Here is a 25251-nt window from a genome sequence, read left to right as displayed (position 1 = left end):
ATAGTCATATAGCTAGGTTTTTAATCAAATTATTGATCATCAGTATCACCTTTAATATAATTCATGATGTAAAATTAGAAATATTAAGTACATTTTATAACTGACTATATCTGCAAAATGAAGTGAATAAATGAATCACTTATCTGTAGCAAGTTAAATATAGTTACAGAGTTCTTGATACATATGAGGTACATAATATACACCATTTGTTGAAACAGTGAATATATATATATATATATATACCCTTTCTTATCCAAATAAAGTCCTTAATTCTCTTTTCCATTTTATATAGACACAAACACACAACACAAAGTGTTAATCATTTATTAACTTGTTAGTCCCTGCAAACAAAGGAAGTGGTGGTAATAGTCCCTCACCATAATCCTGAAACTTACGTTCATTTAAATCACTTCCAAACTTTTTTTTTTTTTTTTTTTTAGATGGGGTCTCACTCTGTCGCCCAGGCTGGAGTACAATGGCACGATCTTGGCTCATTGCAACCTCCACCCCCTGGGTTTAAGCGATTCTCCTGCCTCAGCCTCCTGAGTAGCTAGGATTACAGGCATGAGCCACCACGCCTGGCTAACTTTTGTATTTTTAGTAGAGACAGGGTTTCACCATGTTGGTCAGGCTGATCTCAAACTCTTGGCCTCAAGTGATCCACCCACCTCAGCCTCCCAAAGTGCTGGGATTACAGGCGTGAGCCACCGCACCCAGCCACAAACTTTGTTTTGAATAAGGCATTATTTCCCAACCAATTCTGGGTAACAGTTCAAATAACTCAAAACCAAAACAGATTTCTAAGGCAACAAAGGTAACCTCAGACACATTTTCTGTGTCACTCATCAACTCAAATCTGTCATTTATTCCACTTCCAGTGATTTGCCAGTTCCCTCAAAGGCAGATGTTTCCTGTCATCTCTCGTGTCTGCGTACCTGTTTATACCCAACTCTGTGACACTACCAATGTCCTGCATATGAGAATAACCGTAGTAATTTCACAGCCAACTTGCTGAATTCCTCTTTTAACAAACAAGAAATTTCACTTAACATTTACTCAGGAAATTACATTTTCTTATAACGTTTTTGTGTGATTCAAAGTAGGCGCTGTAACTCACTATATGTGTGTGTCTGTAAAAATATAACCACATAACTAATACTTCGTTCATTTTACATATATAATCCAGTTAAAATCCCATTCAAAGCTACAAGACATTATACCTATTTCTGTTCTACCCCAATTATATTAGATTTCTTAAGAGCTACTATTTCGAATTTTGTTCCAGAACTTACTCCCAAATTTTTTCCTGTCAGAGCAATATAGACTGCTATGGGATATACTAAGCTGGGCAACATTAAGTACTTAAATATCACAATTTAAATGTCAAACACAATTAGAATGATCTAGGACAAAACGTTGATCTCTTTGCAGAGTTTGTGTTTCTCCACATTATTTTCTCACACCTACACAAGGACTAGCCCTAGGCGGCCCCTCAACCAATAATAAACAAAGATGGAAGTGATGCTAGCTTTCATGAAGTTATTGGCTAGATAGTAACTTTTGAAGAGTCGTAGGTGGTTAGGGAGACTTAAGCTACACTGCAGTATAAATAATCTTATAGGTGCACTAATTCTCTGTTCACCTCCAACTTCCTCCTGGCTTCAGCATTGATAATTTACTAGTCATCATTACCTGTGTTGTCAATAAGGAACTAAAATGGATTTGGCACTGTGCTAACTCCAATCAGTGTTATACTTTACCTTGGATAAATTTAAATTTTGTATGCATGAAGCTAAAGCTGAATCAAGTCATGATATTTTGGTCACTACGATTCAGTAACTGACTACTAAATTAATAGAACATGTTTTTTAGCCGAACTCATCATAATCATAGGTTCTTTAAACTTCTACTAGACATAGTGCATGTTTATTTCTAAGTTCAAAAAGACTATACTCTTTTAATTGATGCCATATTTTCCCCTAAAATGGCTACATTTTAGAATAAACTCATTTCTGTACTTATTATCTGTGTAGCATTTTCAAGCACATTAATTTATCTGCGTTTATTAATGATAATAGAAAAACCCTGTGCTTTAAAATACAATCATATGCAATTTATGAATATTATTTCCTATAACATTTATTTAAAACCTTGAAATAAATTCTTTGCCCTGTAAATAGCTATTTTATTTTATTTTCTTATAAATACGTTTTATTTATGGTGATATAGAATAAAACTCTTAAATAATTCAAATGTAGAACTTTCTGGCAAGCATGAGGTATATTTTAAAATATTTTCAAGTTTCACCAAATTTGTTTATAGTTTTCTGTATAAAATCAATAAGGTATATCCACATTACTACTCTGTACCCAGTGGTAAGACGAAAGTGGCCAAGCCAGCATGTTCAGCAAAAGCTAAGTCTATGGTTGAGCTCAATAATTTGCCAAACATCTCATTGCTGTATCTCCATTTCACCAAAAAATGCCTTGAGAAAGGACCTAATGCTATTTGTTGTGCATCTTCAAAGTAACTCAGAATTGTTAGAAACTTAAATTTTGAATATACGAATTTCTACTATGTACTGTCATCCAAAGAATACTTCAAATATGTGGAGCCATTCATCTGAGAAAAATCCTCAAAGAAAGTCAGTGCATTTCTGCTTCTGGCCACAATTGAGTAACAGAGACCAGATTTGCTCTCTCCTGAAGCAACCAATAAAACAGACAAAATATATGTTACAGTGGTTTTGAAGGCACTGGACATCAGATCAGGATGTTTTAAGATATTAGAAAATGGAAAAGCAAGCAAGTCAGCTCTATGCTTTTCTTAGCTTATGGCCTGGAACTTCCAGACTATGATGTAGAGAGGAAGTATCTCTGCAGACTCCATGAATGGATGAGATGAAGCTGAGTCTAGGAAAAGCAGGGTGATTGTATAGTTCACAGAACAGGGTACCACAGAAGAGAGAGTTGAGCAGAGAGAGAACTCTAGGGATCTTCTCAGGTTCCCCTTGGGTACTGAGAAGATTATTCACCGAGCATGTGTCTTAGAAAACCACCTGAGGCCGAGGATTAAAGAGAACACCACCCAGCAATCACACTGTGCCAGAACAGTGTCCGTTCCCACACTGGCAAACACTTCGTTTTAAATGCGCATTGGGTAGAGTATCAGGAAGGGTATTGATTCACTAGTGAGGAATAATTAGTCTTAGAATAAATGGTATTCTGGTCCTGCCTAACAAATTTTCGAAGGTTTAAAGATACAAAAGGATCAAACTGTGTGTAAACGACATAACTATGTCCCGAAACGAAGATCAATAATTTTTATGGGAATACAAAAATATCCAGCACTTAAAAAAAGTAAAATTGACAGTGTCTGGAATTCAATGGAAGATTGTCAGGAACATAAAACTGCAGGAATATGTGACCCATAATAAAGAGAAAAATTAATCAAAACTGACCAAGAACTGACACAGATGTTCAAATTAGCAGACAGAGAACTTAAAACAGTTGTTATAACTGTATTGTGTATGTTCATAATGTTTGAGATACATGAAATATAAAAAAGATGCAGATCAAGCTTGTAGAGATGAAAACTACAATGTTTCAGATGACAAATACACTGGATGAAATTAGCGGCAGATTAAATGTGCAAAAGAAAAGATAATAGACTTGAAGACAGCAATAGAAATCATTCAAATTGCAATTGACAAATGGAGTTTAAAACTCATACAGTCTTTGCTATTGTGAGTAGTGCCGCAATAAACATAAGTGTGCATGTGTCTTTATAGCAGCATGATTTATATTCCTTTGGGTATATACCAAGTAATGGGATGGCTGGGTCAAATGGTATTTCTAGTTCTAGATCCCTGAGGAATCGCCACACTGTCTTCCACAATGGTTGAACTAGTTTAAAGTCCCACCAACAGTGTAAAAGTATTCCTATTTCTGCACATCCTCTCCAGCACCTGTTGTTTCCTGACTTTTTAATGATCGCCATTCTAACTGGGGGGTGGGGGAGGGGGGAAGGATAGCATTAGGAGATATACCTAATGTAAATGATGAATTAATGGGTGCAGCACACCAACATGGCACATGTATACATATGTAACAAACCTGCATGTTGTGCACATGTACCCTAGAACTTAAAGTATAATAAAATATATATATATATATATATATATAACTTTAAAAAAAAAAGCTCATACAGAACTACAAAGGACATAAAACAGCCAAAACAGCTTTGAAAAAAAAAAAAGAACAAAAAGTTGGGGACCTACACTATCTTTTTCAAGACTCGTCATAAAAGGTACAGGAATTAAGAGAGTGTGGTATTGGTATAAAAATGACAAATAAATCAACTGAACAGACTAGAGTTCAGAAATAAACACACTCACCTATGGACAACTAACAATTGAGAAAAGTTCAAAGGCAATGCAGTGGAGAATGAATATTTTGTTTTTATGCAGTTGGAATAATTAGATACTCATATTTTTAAAAAGTGAATCTCAACATATCACTCATATGTTATACAAAAATTAACTTAAAATGGGTTATTGACCCAAATATAAAGCATAAAACTAACTTAAGAAGAAAATTTAGAAGAAAATACTCGTGGTGTTGACTTGGCAAAAATTTCTTAGATCCAAAAGAATGATTTAAACAAAAAAGCTAAGAAATAATACTCTGGATAAACTGCACTTTAAATATTTGACAAGCATATATGTGATATAGGACTTATATCCCAAAGAGTCGAAAGAACACTCAAAACTCAATAATATGAAATAAAACAACCTAACTAAAAAAAAAGGAAGGGATTAAAGATTTGAACAACCACTTCATAAAAGAAGCTACACAGATGGAAAATAAGAACAGAAAAAGAGCTCAACATTAGTAATTAGGAAAATGAAAATCAAAACGGAAATGAGATACTTATTAGAATGGCTAAAATTAAAAAGACTGGCCATACCAAATGTTGGCAAAAATATTGAGAAATTATAATTCTAACTGGCATGAATCAGATTTTTACTATATCTTCGCAAGAGTCTTCACCTTTAAGTATATGGTTTTTTTTTCTGTCTTTTAATAGAGTACTGTGTTTCTGTCTCTTCTCCTCAACACATTAATGCCCCATTCATTATACCCCTAGCTCACATAACCTTTAATATTAATAAAAATCTCAAGTTGGCATCTAACTTTAGATACCTTCCTGATATCCTGATGTGGGCTACAGCAAACTTTTTTTTTTTTCTTTTGCTACAGAAATCCCAAAGAATTGTTAAGTGTAGGTATTTATAAAGTCTCTTATCAACCTTTAAAATCAATTAACTTCAGAACAAAATCTCAAATGTCATAATTAGGGGTGAATCACTAATAATTGGAAATATCAGTTTTATTTCTTTTCTAAATTAAATAAAAAATTAAATTCCCCTCTTAGGTTCTATGAGACAATTCCATAGTAAACCTTATCCCTAATGTATTTTCTATCCACTAGTAGATTTCTTTATATACACTGCCTAAAAAGTTTATTTGACTCTAGCTTCAGAAACAAGTTTATATTTGAATACTTTTTTCTAATGACAATGCCTATATATAAAATGAAAAAGCAGTTCCAATCTACCCTCCATAGTATAACACTCTGTCTACTTAGAAACTAATAATAATAATGATAAATCTTTGCTTTTATCACTCAGTACCTGAGCTTCTTCCTGTTGCTTTTTAAGCTGTTCGAGCATCTGCTGAAATTCGGCCTCTTTCTGTTCTGCTTCTTCCAAGGTGGCCTGATTCTGTTCCTCATAGGCCATGGCCACCACAGCCAGGATCAAATTCACCAAATAAAATGAGCCCAAGAAAATGACCAGGACAAAAAATATCATGTATGTTTTCCCAGCAGCACGTAATGTCTAGGGGAAATGGGGAATAATTCCATCAGTATTTTAGTATAGTGTCCCCAAATAAATATCTGATTACCACAGTTAGATAGTAGACTAATTAGCTTTTTAGTATCCAGTTTATTTTCACCAAGAATTTTTTGGTATTGATATGCTCAACACACAAAATTAAGAATCAGATTATTTGAGGCTTGACTGCAGTCTCGTTTGATATAAATACATTTTAAACTCATATATAGTGGATGTATATGTGAGCCCCACTATAATGCTTTTATTAGAGTTCATATGCAGAGCAGTAATATGACAAGTAAGAGCACTGAATCTTTAAATCCTTTCAGTGGGATTCCATTTGCACTGCAGCTATTCTCCATACCATCTATAGATGACTTTTGCTCCCTTCCCCTTCTAGTCTCAGTTAATAGCTAGAGCTTTAATTTGAAATTTTCACATCAACATCATTGATTTTTAAAATCTTTTAATGTGCTGTTTATATGCCTACAACTGGATTATCAATTTCTCAGAGTCATGAACATTATTTGCATCCCCATAGTTCCTAGCAGAATGCCTTTCACATAAAAAAGTCCTCAGTGTCTCCAGCCTGGGCGTCAGAGTGAGACTCCGTCTCAAAAAAAAAAAAAAAAAAAAAAAGTCCTCAGTGTACATATATAGGTACTGACTCAGTGAGCAATTAGGATTCCTGGCACACTTGCTTTATGTTGGACCTTTCTCTGTGTTCCAGAGCGTTATAAGCAGGTCCTTTCCCTTTCCCTTCCCTTCCGTTCCCTTCCCTTCCCTTCCTTCCCTTTCCCTGTCCCTTTCCTTTTCTCTTTTTGAGATGGGGTCTTACTCTGTCATCCAGGCTGGAGTGCAGTGATATGATGTTGACCCACTGCAACCTCCACCTCCTGGGCTTGGGTGATCCTCCCACCTCAGACTCCCTCATAGCTGGGGCTACAGATGTGCGCCACCATGCCGGGCTAATTTTTGTATTTTGATAGAGATGGGGTTTTGCCATGTTGTTCAGGCTGGTCTGGAATTCCTGGACTCAAGTGATCCATCCGCCTCTGCCTCCCAAAGTGCTAGGATTACAGGCATGAGCCACCACACCCAGCCTATGCTTTTCATTTCATATATGTCTATAAAAATAAATGTTATGCATGCTCATTTGGACCTTACCAACTGGTAAAGATTCTCCCAGTAGTCTTGAGTCATGAGTCGAAATAGAGACAGGAAAGCCCAGCTAAAGGTGTCAAAGCTTGTGTAGCCATAGTTGGGGTTTCGACCAGCCTTCACACAGATGTATCCTTCTGGACACTGGCTATAAGAGAGAGAAATGGAGGTAGGGTCAGTATAGAAATTACAGCATTTTCAGTTGATTTGACTTATAGGAATTTTCAAAACCCAAAGCTGCTATCTGCAACGAATTATCTTGCTTTCATTTCCAGAACAGTTTAGGTGATTGCCCACCATGAAACTTATCAGATGAAATTCACTAGGAAGACCAATAGAAAATTTAGATGCAAATAAATATTTACGGACATTTAGAATGGCAGAGAGCTAGCAACCACACACTTTTGGCTCTGACATTACCATATTTCTACTCTTTACAAAGTGGCAAGAATCAATAGTTAAAAATTAAGGCCAGGTGCAGTGGCTCAGGCCTGTAATCCCAGCACTTTGGGAGGCCAAGGCAGGAGGATCATGAGGTCAGGAGATGGAGACCATCCTGGCTCACACTGTGAAACCCCGTCTCTACTAAAAATACAAAAAATCAGCTGGGCATGGTGGTGGGCGCCTGTAGTCCCAGCTACTCGGGAGGCTGAGGCAGGAGAATGGGGTGAACCCAGGAGGTGGAGCTTTCAGTGAGCCGAGATTGCACCATTGCACTCCAGCCTGGGCAACAGAGCCAGACTCCACCTCAAAAAAAAAAAAAAAAAAAAGTAAAAGCCAGAAAATGAAGAGTGGGGAATCAATTAACTATTTCATTAGCTGGTTTTGTAGAATTTTCTAAAATAAAGTTAATATTTATAACAATTTTTTATTTACAGAAAAAGTATGAAGATAGTACAGGCCTCATACATTCCATGCCATTTTCAATATTGACACATTGTTATTATTTAATTGAGATGGGATCTTGCTACACTGCCCAGGCTGGTCTCAAACTTCTGGGCTCAAGCAATCTCCTGCCTTGGCCTCCTGAAGTACTGGGATTACAGGTGCGAGCCACTGCACCCAGCCTTAATACATTATTATTACCTAAAGTTACTATTTTATTCAGATTTCCTCAGTTTTTTTCTTTTTTTTTTTTTCTTTTTTTTTTTTTCTTTTTTGAGATGTAATCTCATTCCGTTGCCCAGGCTGGAGTGCAGTGGCGCAATCTTGGCTCACTGCAAGCTCCGCCTCCAGGGTTCACACCATTCTCCTGCCTCAGCCTCCCAAATAGCTGGGACTACAGGCGCCTGCCACCACACCCAGCTAATTTTTTGTATTTTTAGTAGAGATGGGGTTTCACAGTGTTAGCCAGGATGGTCTCAATCTCCTGATCTCGTGATCCGCCCGCCTCGGCCTCCCAAAGTGCTGGGATTACAGGCCAGAGCCACCGTGCCCGGCCCTCAGTTTTTTTCTTAATGTCCTTTTTTTGTTCCAGGATCCCATTCAGGATACATATCACCATTTAGTAGTTATGTCTTTTTAGGCTCCTCTTGGCTGTGACAATCTCTCAGACTTCCTTTGTTTTTGATGACCACAACAGTTTTGAGGATTACTAGTCAGATATTTTGTAGAATGCCCTCCAATTGGGATTTGTCTAATGTTTGTCTCATGATTGTATTTAGATTATGGATTTTTGGGTGGAAGACTACAGAAGTAAAATGTCACTGTCATCACATCACATCATGCCAAGGGTACATACTTATCACTGTGACTTACCACTGTTGATGTTAACTTTCACCACCTATCTTGAGGTAGTGTTTGTTAGGTTTCTCTACTGTAAATTTACTCCCTTTTCTTCCTTTTCCATATGTACTCTTTGAAATAAAGTCACTATGTACAGACCACATTTAAGGAACTTGCAGTTATGATCTTAAGTATATACAAAAATTATTTGAAATTATTCTGCACAGGATATTTGTCCATTCATATTTTATTTAATTATTCAATCATTTCAATTAACATGTAGTCATGGATATTCATTTTATATTTTGGATTACAATTCAATGATACTTCATTTATTTTCTTGTTCAAATGGCTTCATCTTTGGCCACTGGAAGCTCTTTCAGTTGACACCTGTAACAGTTTGACATACCCCATGGTTGTGGGTTGCATTTTCTTATTTTTTAACACTTTCTTACTTTTAGGCACTATTAGATGCTCCAGGCTCATCTTTTATAATTTCTGCCTCAGTCCTAGAATCAACCATTTCTCCAAGGAGCCCTAGTTCTTTTTATTGGAAAATGGTATCAGAAACCAAGATCTGAGTGCTAGCTGTGTTTGTTGCTACTGGGGTGTCATTGCTTCTAGGCCCTCTCAGCTGACAGAACAAGGAGATATATATGTTTATAATTGCTCAGTACTGGTACACATGCACAGTGGTTTCAGGATTGTTAATCTATACTACCACTGGAAACAACTTTATCAGCTAGAGTATTGTTCCTTTTACCTTTAGTCTTACGGACTCCACTCATTTCCAAAGTTACTTAAGTTAGCATGTTATTACCCCACTACCTTCAGTGAGGTTGTTTCATATTTTGCAATACATTTATATATTTTTGTCACATACTCCATTTCTTCCTGGGATCCCCAAACCTCACAAAAGATTTTTTTAAATTTGTATATATTAAGATTCACTCTTTGTGTTATAAAGGTCTATGAGTTTTAACAAATGCATTTAAGTTTCATATTCACCATTATAGAATCTTAGAGAACAGGTTCTCACCCTAAAAAAAAAATCCCCTTTGCTTTACCTAGATAGTCCCTCACCATGAACCCCTGGCAAACACTATTTTCTTATCATCTCTATTGTTTTGTGTTTTCTAGAATGTCAGGTAATTGAAATCATACAGTATGTGGCTTTTTGAGGTTGGCTTTTTCTCACTTAGAAATATGCATTTAATATTCATTAATAGCTGTTTGTATCTTGATAGCTCATTTCTTTTTAATCACTAAATAATATTTTATTGTATGGGCATAACAATTTATTTATCTATACAACTATTGAAGGACATCTTGGTTGCTTCCAGTTTGGAGTCATTGAAGGGCATCTTGGTTACTTCCAGTTTGGGGTCATTATGAATACAGCTGCTACAAATATTCACATGCAGGTTTTTTGTGAAGACATAAGTTTTCAAATTGATCAGCTAAATACCTAGAAGTGCAGTTGTTGGATCATATGGTAAGACTATGTTTATTTTGTAAGAAACTGCCAAACTGTCTTCCAAGGCGGTCGTCTAGTTTTGCAAGCAAGAGTTTCTGTTATTCTGCATCCTCATAAGACGCTGGTATTGCCAGATACATTTTTCAGTCATTCTAACAGATGTACACTGGTAACTCATTGTTATTTTAGTTTGCAATTCCTTAATGACAAATAATGTTGAGTGCCTTTTTACTTCCTTAATAGCCACCTGTACTATATACTCGTGTGGGGTATCTGTTCAGATCTTTTGCCAGTTTTAAATTGGGTCATTTGTTTTCTTGTTGCTGAGTTTTAAGAGTTCTTTAGATATTCCGGACAGTGGTTTGTTGTTTTGTTTTGTTTTGTTTTGAGACAGGATATAATTCTGTTGCCCAGGCTATAGTGCAGTGGTCTGATCATGGCTCACTGCAGCCTCGACCTCCCAGGCTCAAGTAATCCTTCTGCCTCAGCCTCCTGAGTAGCTGGTACCACAGGTACACTACACCATGCCTGGCTAATTTTTTTATTTTTATTTTTTGTAGAAACAATGTCTCCCTATGCTGCCCAGGCCAGTCTCAAACTCTTGGGCTCAAATGATCTTCCCCTCTCAGCTTCCCAAAGTGCTGGATTACAGGAATGAGCTACGGCACCTGGCCCCAGTCGGTTTTTTTTTTTTTTAAAATCAGATATGTGCTTTGCAAATATTATCTCCCAGTTGCTGATTTGTCTTTTCATTCTCTTAAGAATATCTTTGTAAAACAGTGACTTTTAATTTTAATAAAATACAAATCATTTATTTCTTTAATGGAATGTGCCACTTAAATACAAAATGGTTTTGTATTTAAAACTCATCACCTGGCTCACGCCTGTAATCTCAGCACTTTGGGAGGCCGAGGCAGGTGGATCACGAGGTCAGGAGATTGAAACCGTCCTGGCTAACATCGTGAAACCCGGTCTCTACTAAGAATACAAAAAATTAGCCGGGCGTGGTGGCGGGGGCCTGTGATCCCAGCTACTCGGAAGGCTGAGGCAGGAGAATAACTTGAACCCGGGAGGCGGAGCTTGCAGTGAGCCTAGATCGCGCCACTGTACTCCAGCCTGTGCGACAGAGCGAGACTCCGTCTCAAAAAAAAACCGAAAAAACAAAACAAAAAAAACCTCATCACCAACGGCCAGGTGCAGTGGCTCATGCCTGTAATCCCTAGCACTTTGGGAGGCCGAAGCAGGTGAATCATTTGAGATCACTCTCCCACTGATTCTACATTATGGTGAGTTGTACAATTATTTCATTATATATTACAGTATACTAATAATAGAAATAAAGTACACAATAAATGTAACGCGCTTGAATCATCCTGAAATCATTTCCCACCACCACCCTTGGTTGGTGGAAAAATTATCTTCCACAAAACAGTCGCTGGTGCCAAAAAGGCTGGGGACTGCTGATGTAAATTACTTAAGCCATAATAGGAATTCATTAAAGGGAATAGATTATTATGGTTTAATAGGAATAAAGTATGTATTAACCAAATTTATCCAAAATTTTATCTGGGCTTTTATGTTAATCATCATAATAAATAATAGTTAATAGGCAATAAATTATTTTCTTTTCTTTAGAGGGTGTGTTTTTTTTCAATTTATTAAAAAATTTTTTTTGAGACAGGGTCTCGCTTTGTCATCCAGGCCGGAGTGTAGTGGTGCCATCTCAGCTCACTGCTACCTCCATCTTTCACGTTTAAGAGATTATTGTGCCTCAGCTTCCAGAGTAGCTGAGATTACAGGTGTGCACCACCACACCCAGCTAATTTTTGTATTTTGTAGTAGAGATAGGGTTTTGCCATGTTGGCCAGGCTGGTCTAGATCTCCTGGCCTCAAGTAATCCCCCTGCCTCTGCCTCCCAAAGTGCTGGGATTACAGGTGTGAGCCACTGCTCACAGCCATTTTTCAGAGACAGCCTGTCGCGTAGGCTGGAGTGCAGTGGTGTGATCATAGCTCTCTGTGGCTTGGAATTCCTGGGCTCAAGCAATCCTCCTACTTTAGCCCCCGGAGAAGTTAGGACTACACATGTGCATCACAATGCCTGGGTAGGTTTTTCTTTTTTTCTTCTTCTTTTCCTTTTTTTTTTTTGTAGAGGTAAGGTCTTGCTTTGTTGCTTAGGCTGGTACATACAATAAATTCTTACAACTGTCCATGTGATAGTTCAAATACTTTATGTGTATTAAATAATTAATCATCACAACTATTAAAGGGACAGAATATTACTCTCTCCATTTTAATGATGAGTAAACTAAGGTACAGAGAGCTTAGGACACTTTTCCATGGTCAAAGAGCTTACAAATGGTGAAGTTAGGATTTGAACCCAGGTATACATGAACTCTAGAACCTATGCTCTTACCCACTGCATTCATAATAAGGCTAGGAAAACTGTCAGGAAAAAAAATCCCCCAAAGCTCTATTTATATGACTAGTATACATTTTCATTAACTCTCTTAGATTTTTATGGCTACACCAGTTTCCCTTTTTAAGGGATGACTCAAAATATATTTAAGTTCCACGTCCTAAGAGTCACTTACTATTGCTATCTCTCGGCTCTTAAAAAATTCCCTATTTTGATTTAAAATTAACTTACAATACTCTTAGGAAAATATTTAAGGGTTAGAGAATAACAGCATGACTAAGATATTATGGCATCTTTTATTGTAACATGTGGCCTAAAAGAACTATTCATTATGTCAACTGAAACTTGGACATGCCTTTGGCACACATGCACCCTTGGCTTCTTTGTATACAGAAATTCATGCTCTTTCAAGAATACTTAAATATTTCAAAGCACTTCCCCAAGTGTGCTTCCACCCTGAAGACCACATTATAGTCTGGATCTTTTCCAGTCACAACAAAACTCATCCCATTGATACATATGTACACCAATAAAAAGGGGCCCATCTTGTGTTCCTGTGTTTCCTAACAGCTCTGATGGACATACAGCAAAGACAGACTCTGGGCCTTCACACATTGGAGCATCAATTTAAGAACATCTTAACTGTGAAATTCTGGGGAAAGGTCTTCACAAAGGGATGATTTTTAATGGCTGTGAGTTTAGGACCAGTGGCAATCCAGTAAGGCAGACAAGGCACTTCCTAGGGGAGCAGCACCACTCTTTATTGCATACATGGTAAGGCTACACATATAACCATGTAGATGTTTTCCACCTACTTTTTCTTTTCGCAAAGAGTTCTATATCTTAAAAAATATATTATGTTTCTTACCCTGCATCTGAGCCATTTCCACAGAGTAAAGGGTCTTTTTGCCCATCCAAAACATAAAAGTGACCTGTTAATACAAAAAAAACACATTTTACTTCATATTAATCCTATTCACATTAGTAATAAATCAGAGTTTGACTATTTCAGTTATTTACAAAGGTGGCTGTACACCCACAGTCTCAACTATTTATAGTTGAAAATTCATTCAGCAACACTAAGGTTAACATAATGTGGTAATACTTCTTACTGTCATCTCCAATGTAATCCTTCCAGTTAAATGTGCTCATTGTTACATTAGCAAATGTCCCATTTGAATCCATTGTGCCATTAAAGTAGGAAGTGGTGTTGGTTTCAAAAGCAGAATCGCTTGGGGGCCACTGCAAACATTTATTCCTCAGATTGCCCATGAACAGCTGCAGCCCAATGAGAGCAAACACGCTCAGACAGAACACAGTCAGTATCATCACGTCAGAAAGCTTCTTCACTGACTGGATCAGGGCCCCCACAATGGTCTTTAAACCTGCAGAGAGAGAACTATAGGTTACCTGAGGAAGAGTGCCAGAAACCATGATTTCTTAATAGTCACACACATTCTCTTTCTCCCGTAAATGATTGCTTGACTATTTAGACACCAAAGCTGTATGGATAGCCTGATGATTTGGGAAATAGATGAACAGCAGATTTTATACATGAACAGTGTGCTTGCTGGAAATTCAATATGAAGGTTTAAATATCTAGTCAGGAAGTTTTGTTTGTGTGGTTTTACATGCTGAACAAACATACGAAAAAACCTGGAGTTATTTTTCATTTCAGATTTTGTGTTTCATGCAGCTATTTTCCACCAATCCATTCTTTGCTCTAGCCTCCAAGCAGTAGTAATTTAGAGGAGAAAAGAATTTTAAGATAATGTAAGTCTCATGCCATATGCATACACTTCAACAATCATATTTTCTCCTTTGTAAAAGGAGATCCATTTTTGAACTTCATCTGCAGTGAATGGTAAAATCCAAATCAGTTAGTAAAGCCATGGTAGTGAAAAAGAGAGAGCGCAAGAGGCCAAAATTAGCATTTTTTGAAGATGTCTCATGCAATTTTTTGTTAAACTCAAAGGCTGACTTTATAAATACGCATGTAATTTATAAAATTTTATGAGCTAAACTGACATGGAAACATCATTTGGCATTATTAAATAGGATGAACTGTAATAATAAGCAACAAGGCTAATGCTATAAGTCATATAAATTGATTTCAAACTCAATAATTAAAGTCAGCCTCGGTGTTTAACCTAGCTCTCACCTGGAATGACTGAAATTGTTTTCAGTGCTCGGAGAACTCTGAATGTTCTCAACGCTGAGACATTGCCCAGGTCCACAAACTCTGTCACATATCTGTAATAGGGGAGTTCACACACAAACACAATAACACACAAGAAAAGTTGGAGATATAAGGGGCCTACGACCTTACACCAGTTTCTTCTTACCTGGAATTACAGAAATAGTTTTCAGAGCTCTCAAGACTCTGAAAGTTCGAAGGGCTGAAACATTGCCTAGGCTTACAAATTCTGTTACATACCTGCAGAATTAAATCAGAGTTACTGATAGTTTTGGCAAAGTTTATACTAAATAAGGACTTAATGCTGGGTTTGGCACATAGAGCCCTGTGAGTTTAACAAATGGAATTGCTATAGACCTCAGGCTGCCATATGCTAAAGGATGCTTTTAAGAAACAAAATTGTGTTGCTTTATTTCAATGTAATTTTCACTAATACGAACACATTTGTTTGCAAAACTAATCCAAGTACAGTTGTTGCTATTAAATTGTAGTCAATGAATAACTTCATTTTGATGAAGAGAAAGACTATATGACATGAAGATAATTCCATTTATTGATCATTTACTGGATATATTTACATTGCAATATGTATTCTAATATTATTCTTAAAATACACAATCCATGGTTAACTTGACTAACAAGAAAGCTATACATTTAATATATGACACAAAGACCTTGTTTGTACTATGACTATTTTCATTCCTTTGCATCTATCAAATTTTCAAAATTACTCACGCCATCACAATGACACTGAAATCCAGCCAGTTCCATGGATCACGAAGAAACGTAAAATCTTCTAAGCAAAACCCTCTTGCCAAGATTTTTATAAGTGACTCAAAGGTATAGATTCCAGTGAATGTGTACCTAGGAAAAACATCCAAGCCAAAATTAACAATTTTGCTTGAACTGTTAAAATAAATGTTTTCAATCATAGCAAATCCTATCCTTTTGTGGTTTTTCAATTCATTAAAATATTGTTCCTTACTTCTATTTACCAAATAATCTATTCATTTAATTAGTCTTACAAGCCTGAGTAAAGAGTTAAACTGAAGAGAAAATATATTCTCTAGGAATCTAATCTTGTTTAACTATTTGGGTTTTAGAATAATAGTTTCATATATCTTATGGATAATCATCTAGTTTGACCTTCTAGTGCAGCAGTATCTGATAGAAATGTAATGTAAGCCACAAATGTAATTTTCAAATTCCTAGTAGCAAGTGAAAAGATGAGAAGAAGCAAGTCAACTTATTTTTTATACTGCATTTTATTTAAACCAATATATCTAAAATATGAAAATTCAACAATTAATATTAGCCAAATTTCAAGGTTCCATAGCCATATGTGGCTAGTGGCATCCTCATTGGACAGTACAACTTTAGAGGCAACATAGCTTGGATTCATTTACTTAAATAATAATATATTTTATTCAAATTTCTTAATAAGTAGACTCATTTTGAGAGCTAGTTTACATGTCTACCATAGAAAATATACTTCTTTTTTTTAAAATTTTTAAGAATCATGTAGAGTTATAAACTGCCCTCATTTCTCTCTCTTCTTTCTCTCTCCCTGCCCTCCTCCTTCCCACCCTGTGTGTGTGTGTGTGTGCATGAGTGTGCTGTATAGATATATGTATGTGTGTGTGTATATATATTATCACATGAAATGTTCCAGTTCACTAGTATTTTATATGTGTGTGTTTGTGCAAATACCAAAATACACAGATAAACAAAGTTCTTAAATCTAACCTTGCATCAGCTACTATCTCTATGCAATTGGGCTAAATCATTCAAACTTTGCTTAAATTCAATTTTCAGCCTCCAAAATGGTGGAAGACTTTTCTATTTGCTGTTTAATGTCATGTATTTCTAGCTCTCTTTTCTTTGAGTCTTGACAATATAAGTTATTGCTGTTTTCATTTTTTTCCCAAAATAGCTGAGAGTACTTGTTTTTCAACATTGTGTTCTTTAAAAGCACAATTTAAGTTTATTTTTCAGAACACTTCACCCAAGCCACAAAGATTTGATTTACTCATATTAAATTCATTAGATTTTCCAGCCTACCAGTATTTATATATGGAAAATGTTAGGATCATTATTTTTGAAATGTTTTTTGCACAAGTTTCTTTCATATGAGGGAACAAAGACATCAAGGATAATTTATGCAGATATCTTCAAGTCTAGTTTTCTTAAGCACTTCCCTTCCTTTTCTCCCCCAACAATTCAGTTGAACTCATAAGTAATAATTCCTATCTTCACTTATTATGAAGTAGCTGACTATTAGGAAGAGATATATTTTACAATACCAAGCTTATGTTTACTGTGTTGTAGTTTGGATCGTTGTGTGACACACATAATCACCATGATATTTCTGTTTGTAGAGATAGCTGGCCTTTTAAAGGCCTAGAAACACCACACATGTATGTTCTGTTTAATATATTAGTGGTTAGTGCCCTGTGGTTTATGCTGAGGCAATTCTGTGTTATCTATAGAGTTACTGGGAATAAGATTAAAGTCCCTACTTTCATTCTTGATTTGGGGAAATTAAGAAAATATGTGGGTACATTTGGAATGTATGGGAAGTGTTCATGGCTGTCCATGGAAGAGAGTCCTAGAGCCTACTGAGACAGAGCTCTACACAGAATAGGTATTCAAAAATGCTTATTAGTAACTAGGTTGGGCAGGTAAGTGGGAGTCAGGGGACCTTTATCTTTCTTGGCTATGCCCACACTAGGCTCGTAATCAAGCCGTCAATTCTGTCTATGTCACAGGAACAATTCTGTCTATGTTCCTGTAACTTTGGTGTTTTAAAACCTTGAAATTTGGCTAATCTTAATTGTTGAATTTTCATATTTTAGATATATTGGTTTAAATAAAATGCAGTATAAATAAAATTAAATAAAATGCAGTCTACAGAAGTGCCTTGCCTTATGTAACACTCCCCTCACTATATAATATGGTTCTCAAGTCATTTTGTGTATGCCACATCTTTGTACAGCGACTGTTTCAAATATCAGAGACTTCAGTTTTCATCTCAGAACTAAGTTATCTTCTCTTTCACTGAACCCAGGGTTTGGGGTAATAACCGCTACTACTTTGCTGTTTTCCTGCTGGCTTGCTTTTAAGCTACTGAAGATAATTGATCAGAAAACCCATGCAAAGTTTTCCAGCTGAATGATGCAAATCAAAAACTTTCTAAAGCTAAGGCTGCCTTCATAACGGGTATAATCATCTCTAAGTTGTTACTGTTTCTTTAGAAAGAGATGCGTATATATTCAATTGCCTTTTTTTTTTTTTTTTTTTTTTTTTTTAAAACAGAGTCTCACTCTGTCATCCAGGCTGGAGTGCAGTGGTGTGATCTTGGCTCACTGCAACCTCCACCTCCTGTGTTCAAGCGATTCTCCTGTCTCAGCTTCCTGAGTAGCTGGGACTACAGGTGCGTGCCACCACGCCTGGCTCATATTTTGTATTTTTAGTAGAGATGGGGTTTCACCATGTTGGCCAGGCTGGTCACAAACTCCAACTGCCTTCTTTAACTATTTTTTAATAATGTTATACAAATAAATGAAATTGATACATGTTTAAATGCTTCAATAATTTCTGCTGGAAAAAGCACATACAGAATAGTCTTACATAGGAATGTCCACTTTGTTAACTCCAAAATCGTGTCTCGTAAATAAGAATACTAAGTTAAATGGCTTTCCTCAATATGGGAGATGGATTCTCTATTACAATAATTTCTAGGGAGCATTTTCAAGCTACTTTTTTTTAAAAAAATAACATGTTAAATTATTGACAAATAATGGCTTAGAGTGGTACAGTAAATCCTCAGAGAAATCCATAAAAACAGAACTAAAAGTGGCAGTATTTGTTATACTATCTTATCTCCTATTGTACATTACTTTTAAAAATATAACAATAAAAAGAGCATATTACATTTTTTACTTAGCCAGTCAGATACCTGATTACTGTATTCTGTTATATATAAATAGCCTATATAATCTAACCACTTTGTTTCACTAAAAAGTATGTTTCTTTGGTGCAAATAACCTCATATGTGACTGAAAAATAAGAAAATGAAATAACGTTGTTACGATGCAGTAATTGTGTTAGTTCATGCACGATTTTCCCCAGCATATTGATGTTTTGAAACAATGAAGGGCATTTTTTCTCACACTTAAATGGAAAATCCCTTGCAATAATAATAATAAAAAGATCTTGATGCTAATACACAACATCCACAGAAGTGTTTTCTTTTAGTGCAACAAGGGCCTGGTTTAACATCCTGAACAACTAATGTGCTTAGACCTTTCTCCATGTATTAAAATACAGAATGAAGCATTTTATTTTGATGAAATCATACAAATATCCCCAGTCTCCATTTCAAAGGAGAAAGGATGAGGCCCGGGATCTGAGGCCACAAAGAACTCAATGGCTATGATTTTAGGTACAAACATTAGAAAAGAATCAACTTGGCAAGTGTCTTTTTATTGGGATTATTATTGTTTCTATGTTGTATTGTAGTTACAAAGTTCCATAAGTTTTAGTCTCCCCCAATCATGTTTCCCCTAAGCCCTGTTATTTTATGAACACAGTTTTATGGAAGACATTTTATTTCTTTTAGGGAACACATCTAGGCTGTTTCAGCACACATATTGTGTATAAAAAACTTACATATCTAAATATAACTTAGACATCTTAGATGTGTAATTAAGACATCTACTTAATTTAGAGCTAAAAACCGAAATCTATTCTATTCGAATATAACAATAATAACTATATACTAGAATAAAATAATTTAATTCATCAAATTACTCAAATGATCATTGTGTTTCATCTCAAATGATTAACCATAATTGAGACTTAATTTTAGGCTAGATGATTGGTTTAGTTTACTAGAAAGTGTATACTAATTTATAATCTTTCTTTAACAGATATTGTCATGAGTTTGTTGGAAAAATACTTACCTCATAGAAGAATAGCTCCCCCAAAGAACTTCCCTTATCTTCTTTCATATTATGAAAATAACTTTTTCTTAGACAGAAGTGGAAACCATAAGTCAGACTATACCCACAAGGAGATTGCTAGAGAATTTGAGTGTGCATTTCTCACCCCCAGAAGTTATTCCTACTTACTCTACATTCTTTGTCCAGTCAGGAGGGTTGCTCAAGGTCATAAATACACAGTTGGTCAAAATAGTGCACATGATAAGCATGCTGAATAAAGTAGATTATAGTTAAGGAATAAATGTTAGTAGGTTACCATGGCCATTTATAAATGATCCAAAACACACAAAAAAGTTTATCGATGCAAAAACTGTGAAATTAATATTATTTGTTTTAAAACAATGATAAAATGATAAGAAACTTCAAAGCCTGTGATATGGCCTTGGTGCACTCTTTTTTTCATTTTATACCATATACTCACAAAACTGAATTTAATAGAAAAAATGATCTCTATTTGAAGCAGATGCAAGTTATTTTGCATTCCAATCAGTCATGTGAAATTGCCCTGGAAGAAGAACTCACCATCCCTTAGTAAGTTTATAGTATGCCATAAGTGTAAAAGGTGTACTTCAGATATATTCCTCCCCACTGACTTATAAAACGTTAACGAATGCAATGTAAACAGTGTGAGAATGTAGAGCCCAGTATAATCAAAGATTACATTGATTGAGAATTCTATCATAAATAGTAGGTTTGTAGTGATGTAACTTACTCCTTTACAATTTATAGCATAAAAGAGGGAGATCCAATTTTGTGCTGATAAGGTAATGTTATTTTCTAGCTTTTTATTTACACTTTAGATTGTGGGGGACCCCAACAGACCATCTGGCTATACTCTTGTATCTAGTCCACATTATACCTAAACAGCTAGCACTATTTTGATGCTCTTCTGAGAATTAGCTGTAGTACGTTCTCTTGGGATCTAAGTCTAGACTTCCCTGTAAGAAAGTTTATGATTATTTTGAGATAAATATTTTATTTTAGAATATAAATACTTTCCAACATCAAGCCATAGAATGGAAGAATTTATACCTCAAAAGGTTGTCAGTTTCATTTGCCCTGTCTCTAGGTGAATCAGTCTTTCAGTTTATATAGAAGCCTGCTTTGAATCTGCGCATACAAAATTCCCATTCTTGAATACTGCCTCAGAAAATCACCATTCTATTTTATCATTACTTGAGAATTTTCTTGAAATCCAAACATATTTTGCCCTTTTACATATGCTTTTTGACTAACCTAGTAAATAATTTTAAGTTTGACTTTTTGATATATATTCTCAACCAGGTACATGAGCACATAGTAGGAGTTTAATAAATATTTACTGAAAAAAAGAAGGGAATAAGACGGAAGGGAAAAAGGAAGAATGAAGGAAGGGAAGAAGGCAGGAAGGACAGAAAGAAGGAAGGAAGGACACAAAGAAGGATAAATCCAGGCGCTGAAGATACAGAAACAATTAAGGCATAAAAGTTTGAGCACTTGGAAATGCAAACAGTAATACTAACCATAATCTAATCTTTAGCAAAGGTTATATATGATCTCATTGAAGCTGATAAAGGTGTAAGGAGATTTGCTCTTTTTCCTACTATATATTTCTTTTACACATTCATTATCATGGTTGGTTACATATTTTCTTCTATAATGGTGTAGTCATTCTATAATACTCTTGTTATAAATAGTGGAAAACCAATGCAAACAAATGAATTAAACTAACAATGTTACCATTAATCTCAAAGAAATTTTACTAATACTTGAAAACATAAATGACATTTTCTTTAAAATCAACCGTTAGAAATAGCATTTAGGCAATTCACATTAAAAGGATATGAATGTACTAAAATCTTGATAGCAATTTTCCTAACAGGGTTTAGTGGGGTTAAAATATACAAGGCAGAGGTGGCACTGAATCGGAAAATTGCCTTTCCTTTATTCATTACTATAAAAGTCTGAAAAAGAAAATACGAGAAAAATTACTAAATTAGACATGGGCTTGTTTAAAGAGCTTACATACATGAAGACCTTTTTAAAAAATAGAATTTGTTTGTTCAAACTTGTTTGTTTAAACCAGTTGATATATCATAACTACAAACACGTTAGATGTTTAAATTAACATATAGTTACAAATAAAGATACTATTTACTATTACCTAATCTATCTCTAAGGTTCCAACTTGCTGATACAAACTGACAATTCTACACAAATTTTTTTACGGAATTGTAATGTAGCTTTACAGATTCCAATTCTATTTAAAGCTTACCATCTGTCTTCAGCTTTGGTAACTTTTCAGATTACTCTGTACACATTGCTACTAAAATAATCTTTTATAAGTATTTTAATCACATCAAATCTTTTAACTTCAAAGTTTATGATGGCTTCTGATTGTCCCTGTAGATTTAAAATGTTCAAACGGTTGAATAACCTGGTTTTGCTGACTATAGATGTGTGAGAAGGGATCAACTTCTCAGCTAATACTGAAGAGGGATGGATGCATTGAAATTTAGTCTGAAATACACCATTTCAAAGGGCATTCCCCAATTAAAATTCTATGATCTGAAAGCTACAATCATCCACTTAGCATTAGCTATGCTACAAGTGATTACTTACCATGTTCCTATAGAATCATCTTTTATTTTATTCCCACTAGAGTCATCTTTGCTATGGCCAATTCAATTCAGTTGTCAACCTCACTCATAACCAGTCAAACTCTCCCTGTGACTCTGAATATGAGTGTCATAGACTCCTAGAAGAAGGTGGCAACTGAAAGGTCATTTAATGAAAACTCCCTTCATTTCAGGGAAACGTCTCTATAACACGTTACAATATAGTTCCACCTACAGTGACCCCCTATTATGTCAGAGGTTCTTAATCCTGCCTGAATATTATGCTGTCCTGTAGAGATCTTAAAATTGCCAATTGAATGAAAATTTCTGAGGGATGGGCACAGACTTGGGTATTTAAAAAAAATTTCCTGAGGCGATTCCAATATGCAATCAAGGTTGAAAATCTCTTCTCTCTGGGAATTTTCTCAGCTATCAATCACCTCCTTAATCATGTCCTTCCGAATAAATCACACTACCTCCTGATCACTCCCTAATTGTTTCTCTTTACCAGTAAGTCTTAGTATATTAATTTGTACTCTTTTACATGTTGCTTGTAATTATAGTCAAGTAGCAGTTTACACATAATGTTCATTCCAGTGAGAACTAGGTTAGAAATTGTTATAAACCATTGAGCATAAAGAGCTTGTAATCTACTTTTTCTCCATTTTTTTCACAGTATTTAATAGCCTGGTTTGCAAATAAACACTTGTTTTAATTAAATGCGGGTTTACCTTAAAGATACTATTTACCTTTAAGACATCTATTCTGTATATCCATTTACTTAATAATATGTTTCTCTCCTTTAACTAGGGGCTATATGCCATACATTTATGTTCGCTGACAACGTGCTTTGTTTGAATAGGTATACAAAAATATTTATATTGTCAGTATAAAGGGCAGGGAAAACAATTTCTCTGTTCATTGCTCTTTTGTATTTAAGACCATGGTGCCAACCATTACTTAACTAACCATTTTCCAGAAACCAAACAGTTTTTCTGTTCATTATCCCTTTGTATTTAAGACCATTGAGCCAACCATTATTTAACTAACCATTTTTCAGAAACTACACAGTTTCTCTGTTCATTGCCTTTTTGTATTTCAGACCATAGAGCCAACATTACTTAACTAACAATTTTCCAGAAACTGCACACTATAAATGTGAATAGTTTTGTGAAGCGAGCAAGCAAACTATTCTTTACTAGCAGTAGGACTGTGTGTAAAGGACAGTGGACCTTGGAAAGACTGTTTTTGAAGCACAGAGGCATTAAAGGGTTGCCTTGGAGTCACAAGATTAGATTATTTAATATTACAGTTGAACAGTCAAGATCCATTTAGACATTCAACAACACAACAGCATAACTTGGAAAAGCTCACCATAATTTAAGGTGCAGGTACTCATGCTCTTTTGAAACAATTTCCCTGGAAAAGCTCACCATAATTTAAGGTGCAGGTACTCATGCTCTTTTGAAACAATTTCCCTGAAAAAGCAATTTCTGCTTGCGACATTAGGAGAGAGTTTCATTTTGAACTATCTCCAAAAACAGAGTGAACAGCAATAAATTATCCCTTTGAACATGGAACCCTTTGCTCCTCCTGCAAGATTGGCCTTCTTAGTACTAGCGGAATTACAGCTGACATGCTAAGAGCATCTTCGTTGAATTTATAGGTTCTAAAACAGAGCAGGCCTTAAGACTACAATCCCAGTTTATGTCTCAGGAACAATACCTGACACAAAGAGAACCCTGAGTTCTGAGAAATGCAGAATAAAATACTAATGTCCTGTATAGTGAAAGAATTGCAAGAAAAAAGTTTGAAATTATGGGGCTCTGATGTTATGAAGAGATATACCTAAACTGAAAATTACTTGAGAAAATGACAGATGGATAGGGGAGAGATAAGTCGTAGCAATTCTAAAGTTATGTTTCCAAGTAATGATAAGTAATGATGTGACTTAAAAAATTAATACTTCATATTGCAACTGACATCATACTGATCATCATTGCTACAGCTGGAAGTATGTTAAACCAGCTATTTTGTACTCTGGAATGTTATTTGCTTCTTTTTCCTGGAATGTTACTTAGGTGCACATCTTATAAGTTTACTAAAAGTTTTACTACTTTGTGGCAAGAATAAGATTTACATCTCAATGATTAGGACCACATCAATCAGAGAACTCAAAAAATGATGCAGCCAATTTTTTAACTTTCTCTTTTATTTTATTATGTTAATAAGCATAGTATATAATTTCACTTAGTGGTTAAGAGCTCTGGCTCTGGAGTTGAATGCCTGGGCTCAGATCCTGGATTCACCACTTAAGGAGTGTGGCCTTGAGCAAGTTACCTTATCTCTCTGTGCTTCACTTCCCCATTTACAAACTGAAGCTAACAATAGGACCTGCCTCACTGGTTCACTAAATAGTGAGTTCAAGAACTTAGCAGTGCTTGACACAGTATGAGCACAAGAAAAGTTTGTTATGATTATCACTGTCGCTATTATTAATAGTACCTTGGCCAAATTAAATGCCATTAAAATACACTGTGATGTTACTCATTTAATTAAATTAGGTATTCAAAATGTATCACAAATTAATGATGGTAAAGAGTTACATAATGCTTTAAAGTTTTTAAATGCCTTTTACCTGTATTTTTCCATATAATTAACACAGCTTCATAACATATTTTTAAATTCTAAAACTTCTTCCATTAGCTTCTTACTTTACTCCTTCTATGCTAAGAATGACAAATTACCTCCTTGTTTAATAGCACCTCAATCTTCA

At 35.3% G+C, this 25251-nt stretch overlaps 2 protein-coding genes across 5 annotated transcripts in view; one reads left to right on the top strand and one right to left on the bottom strand.

The window, feature by feature from the left end:
• Nucleotides 1-25251, top strand: part of SCN2A (sodium voltage-gated channel alpha subunit 2) — a 258782-nt gene that overhangs the window by 16439 nt on the left and 217092 nt on the right. The window lies entirely within an intron of this gene.
• Nucleotides 1-25251, bottom strand: part of LOC129489412 (sodium channel protein type 3 subunit alpha-like) — a 114836-nt gene that overhangs the window by 59511 nt on the left and 30074 nt on the right. For 3 of the 4 annotated variants that reach the window (XM_063609440.1, XM_063609441.1, XM_063609442.1), the window contains exons 4-11: nt 21704-21821; nt 20008-20098; nt 15611-15739; nt 15024-15115; nt 13791-14063; nt 13547-13610; nt 7067-7208; nt 5696-5902 (exon numbers count right to left, since the gene is read on the bottom strand). In XM_063609440.1, the coding sequence (XP_063465510.1) occupies nt 5696-5902; nt 7067-7208; nt 13547-13610; nt 13791-14063; nt 15024-15115; nt 15611-15739; nt 20008-20098; nt 21704-21821 (1116 nt within the window). Of the gene's footprint in view, nt 1-5695; nt 5903-7066; nt 7209-13546; nt 13611-13790; nt 14064-14839; nt 14932-15023; nt 15116-15610; nt 15740-20007; nt 20099-21703; nt 21822-25251 lie in introns of all 4 variants that reach the window. The other variant, XM_063609439.1, reaches the window with a different exon arrangement.

Source organism: Symphalangus syndactylus, chromosome 9 (genome assembly GCF_028878055.3).
Source record: "Symphalangus syndactylus isolate Jambi chromosome 9, NHGRI_mSymSyn1-v2.1_pri, whole genome shotgun sequence".
In the NCBI taxonomy this organism is placed as follows: domain Eukaryota; kingdom Metazoa; phylum Chordata; class Mammalia; order Primates; family Hylobatidae; genus Symphalangus; species Symphalangus syndactylus.
This window is presented reverse-complemented; position numbering and strand designations above follow the sequence as displayed.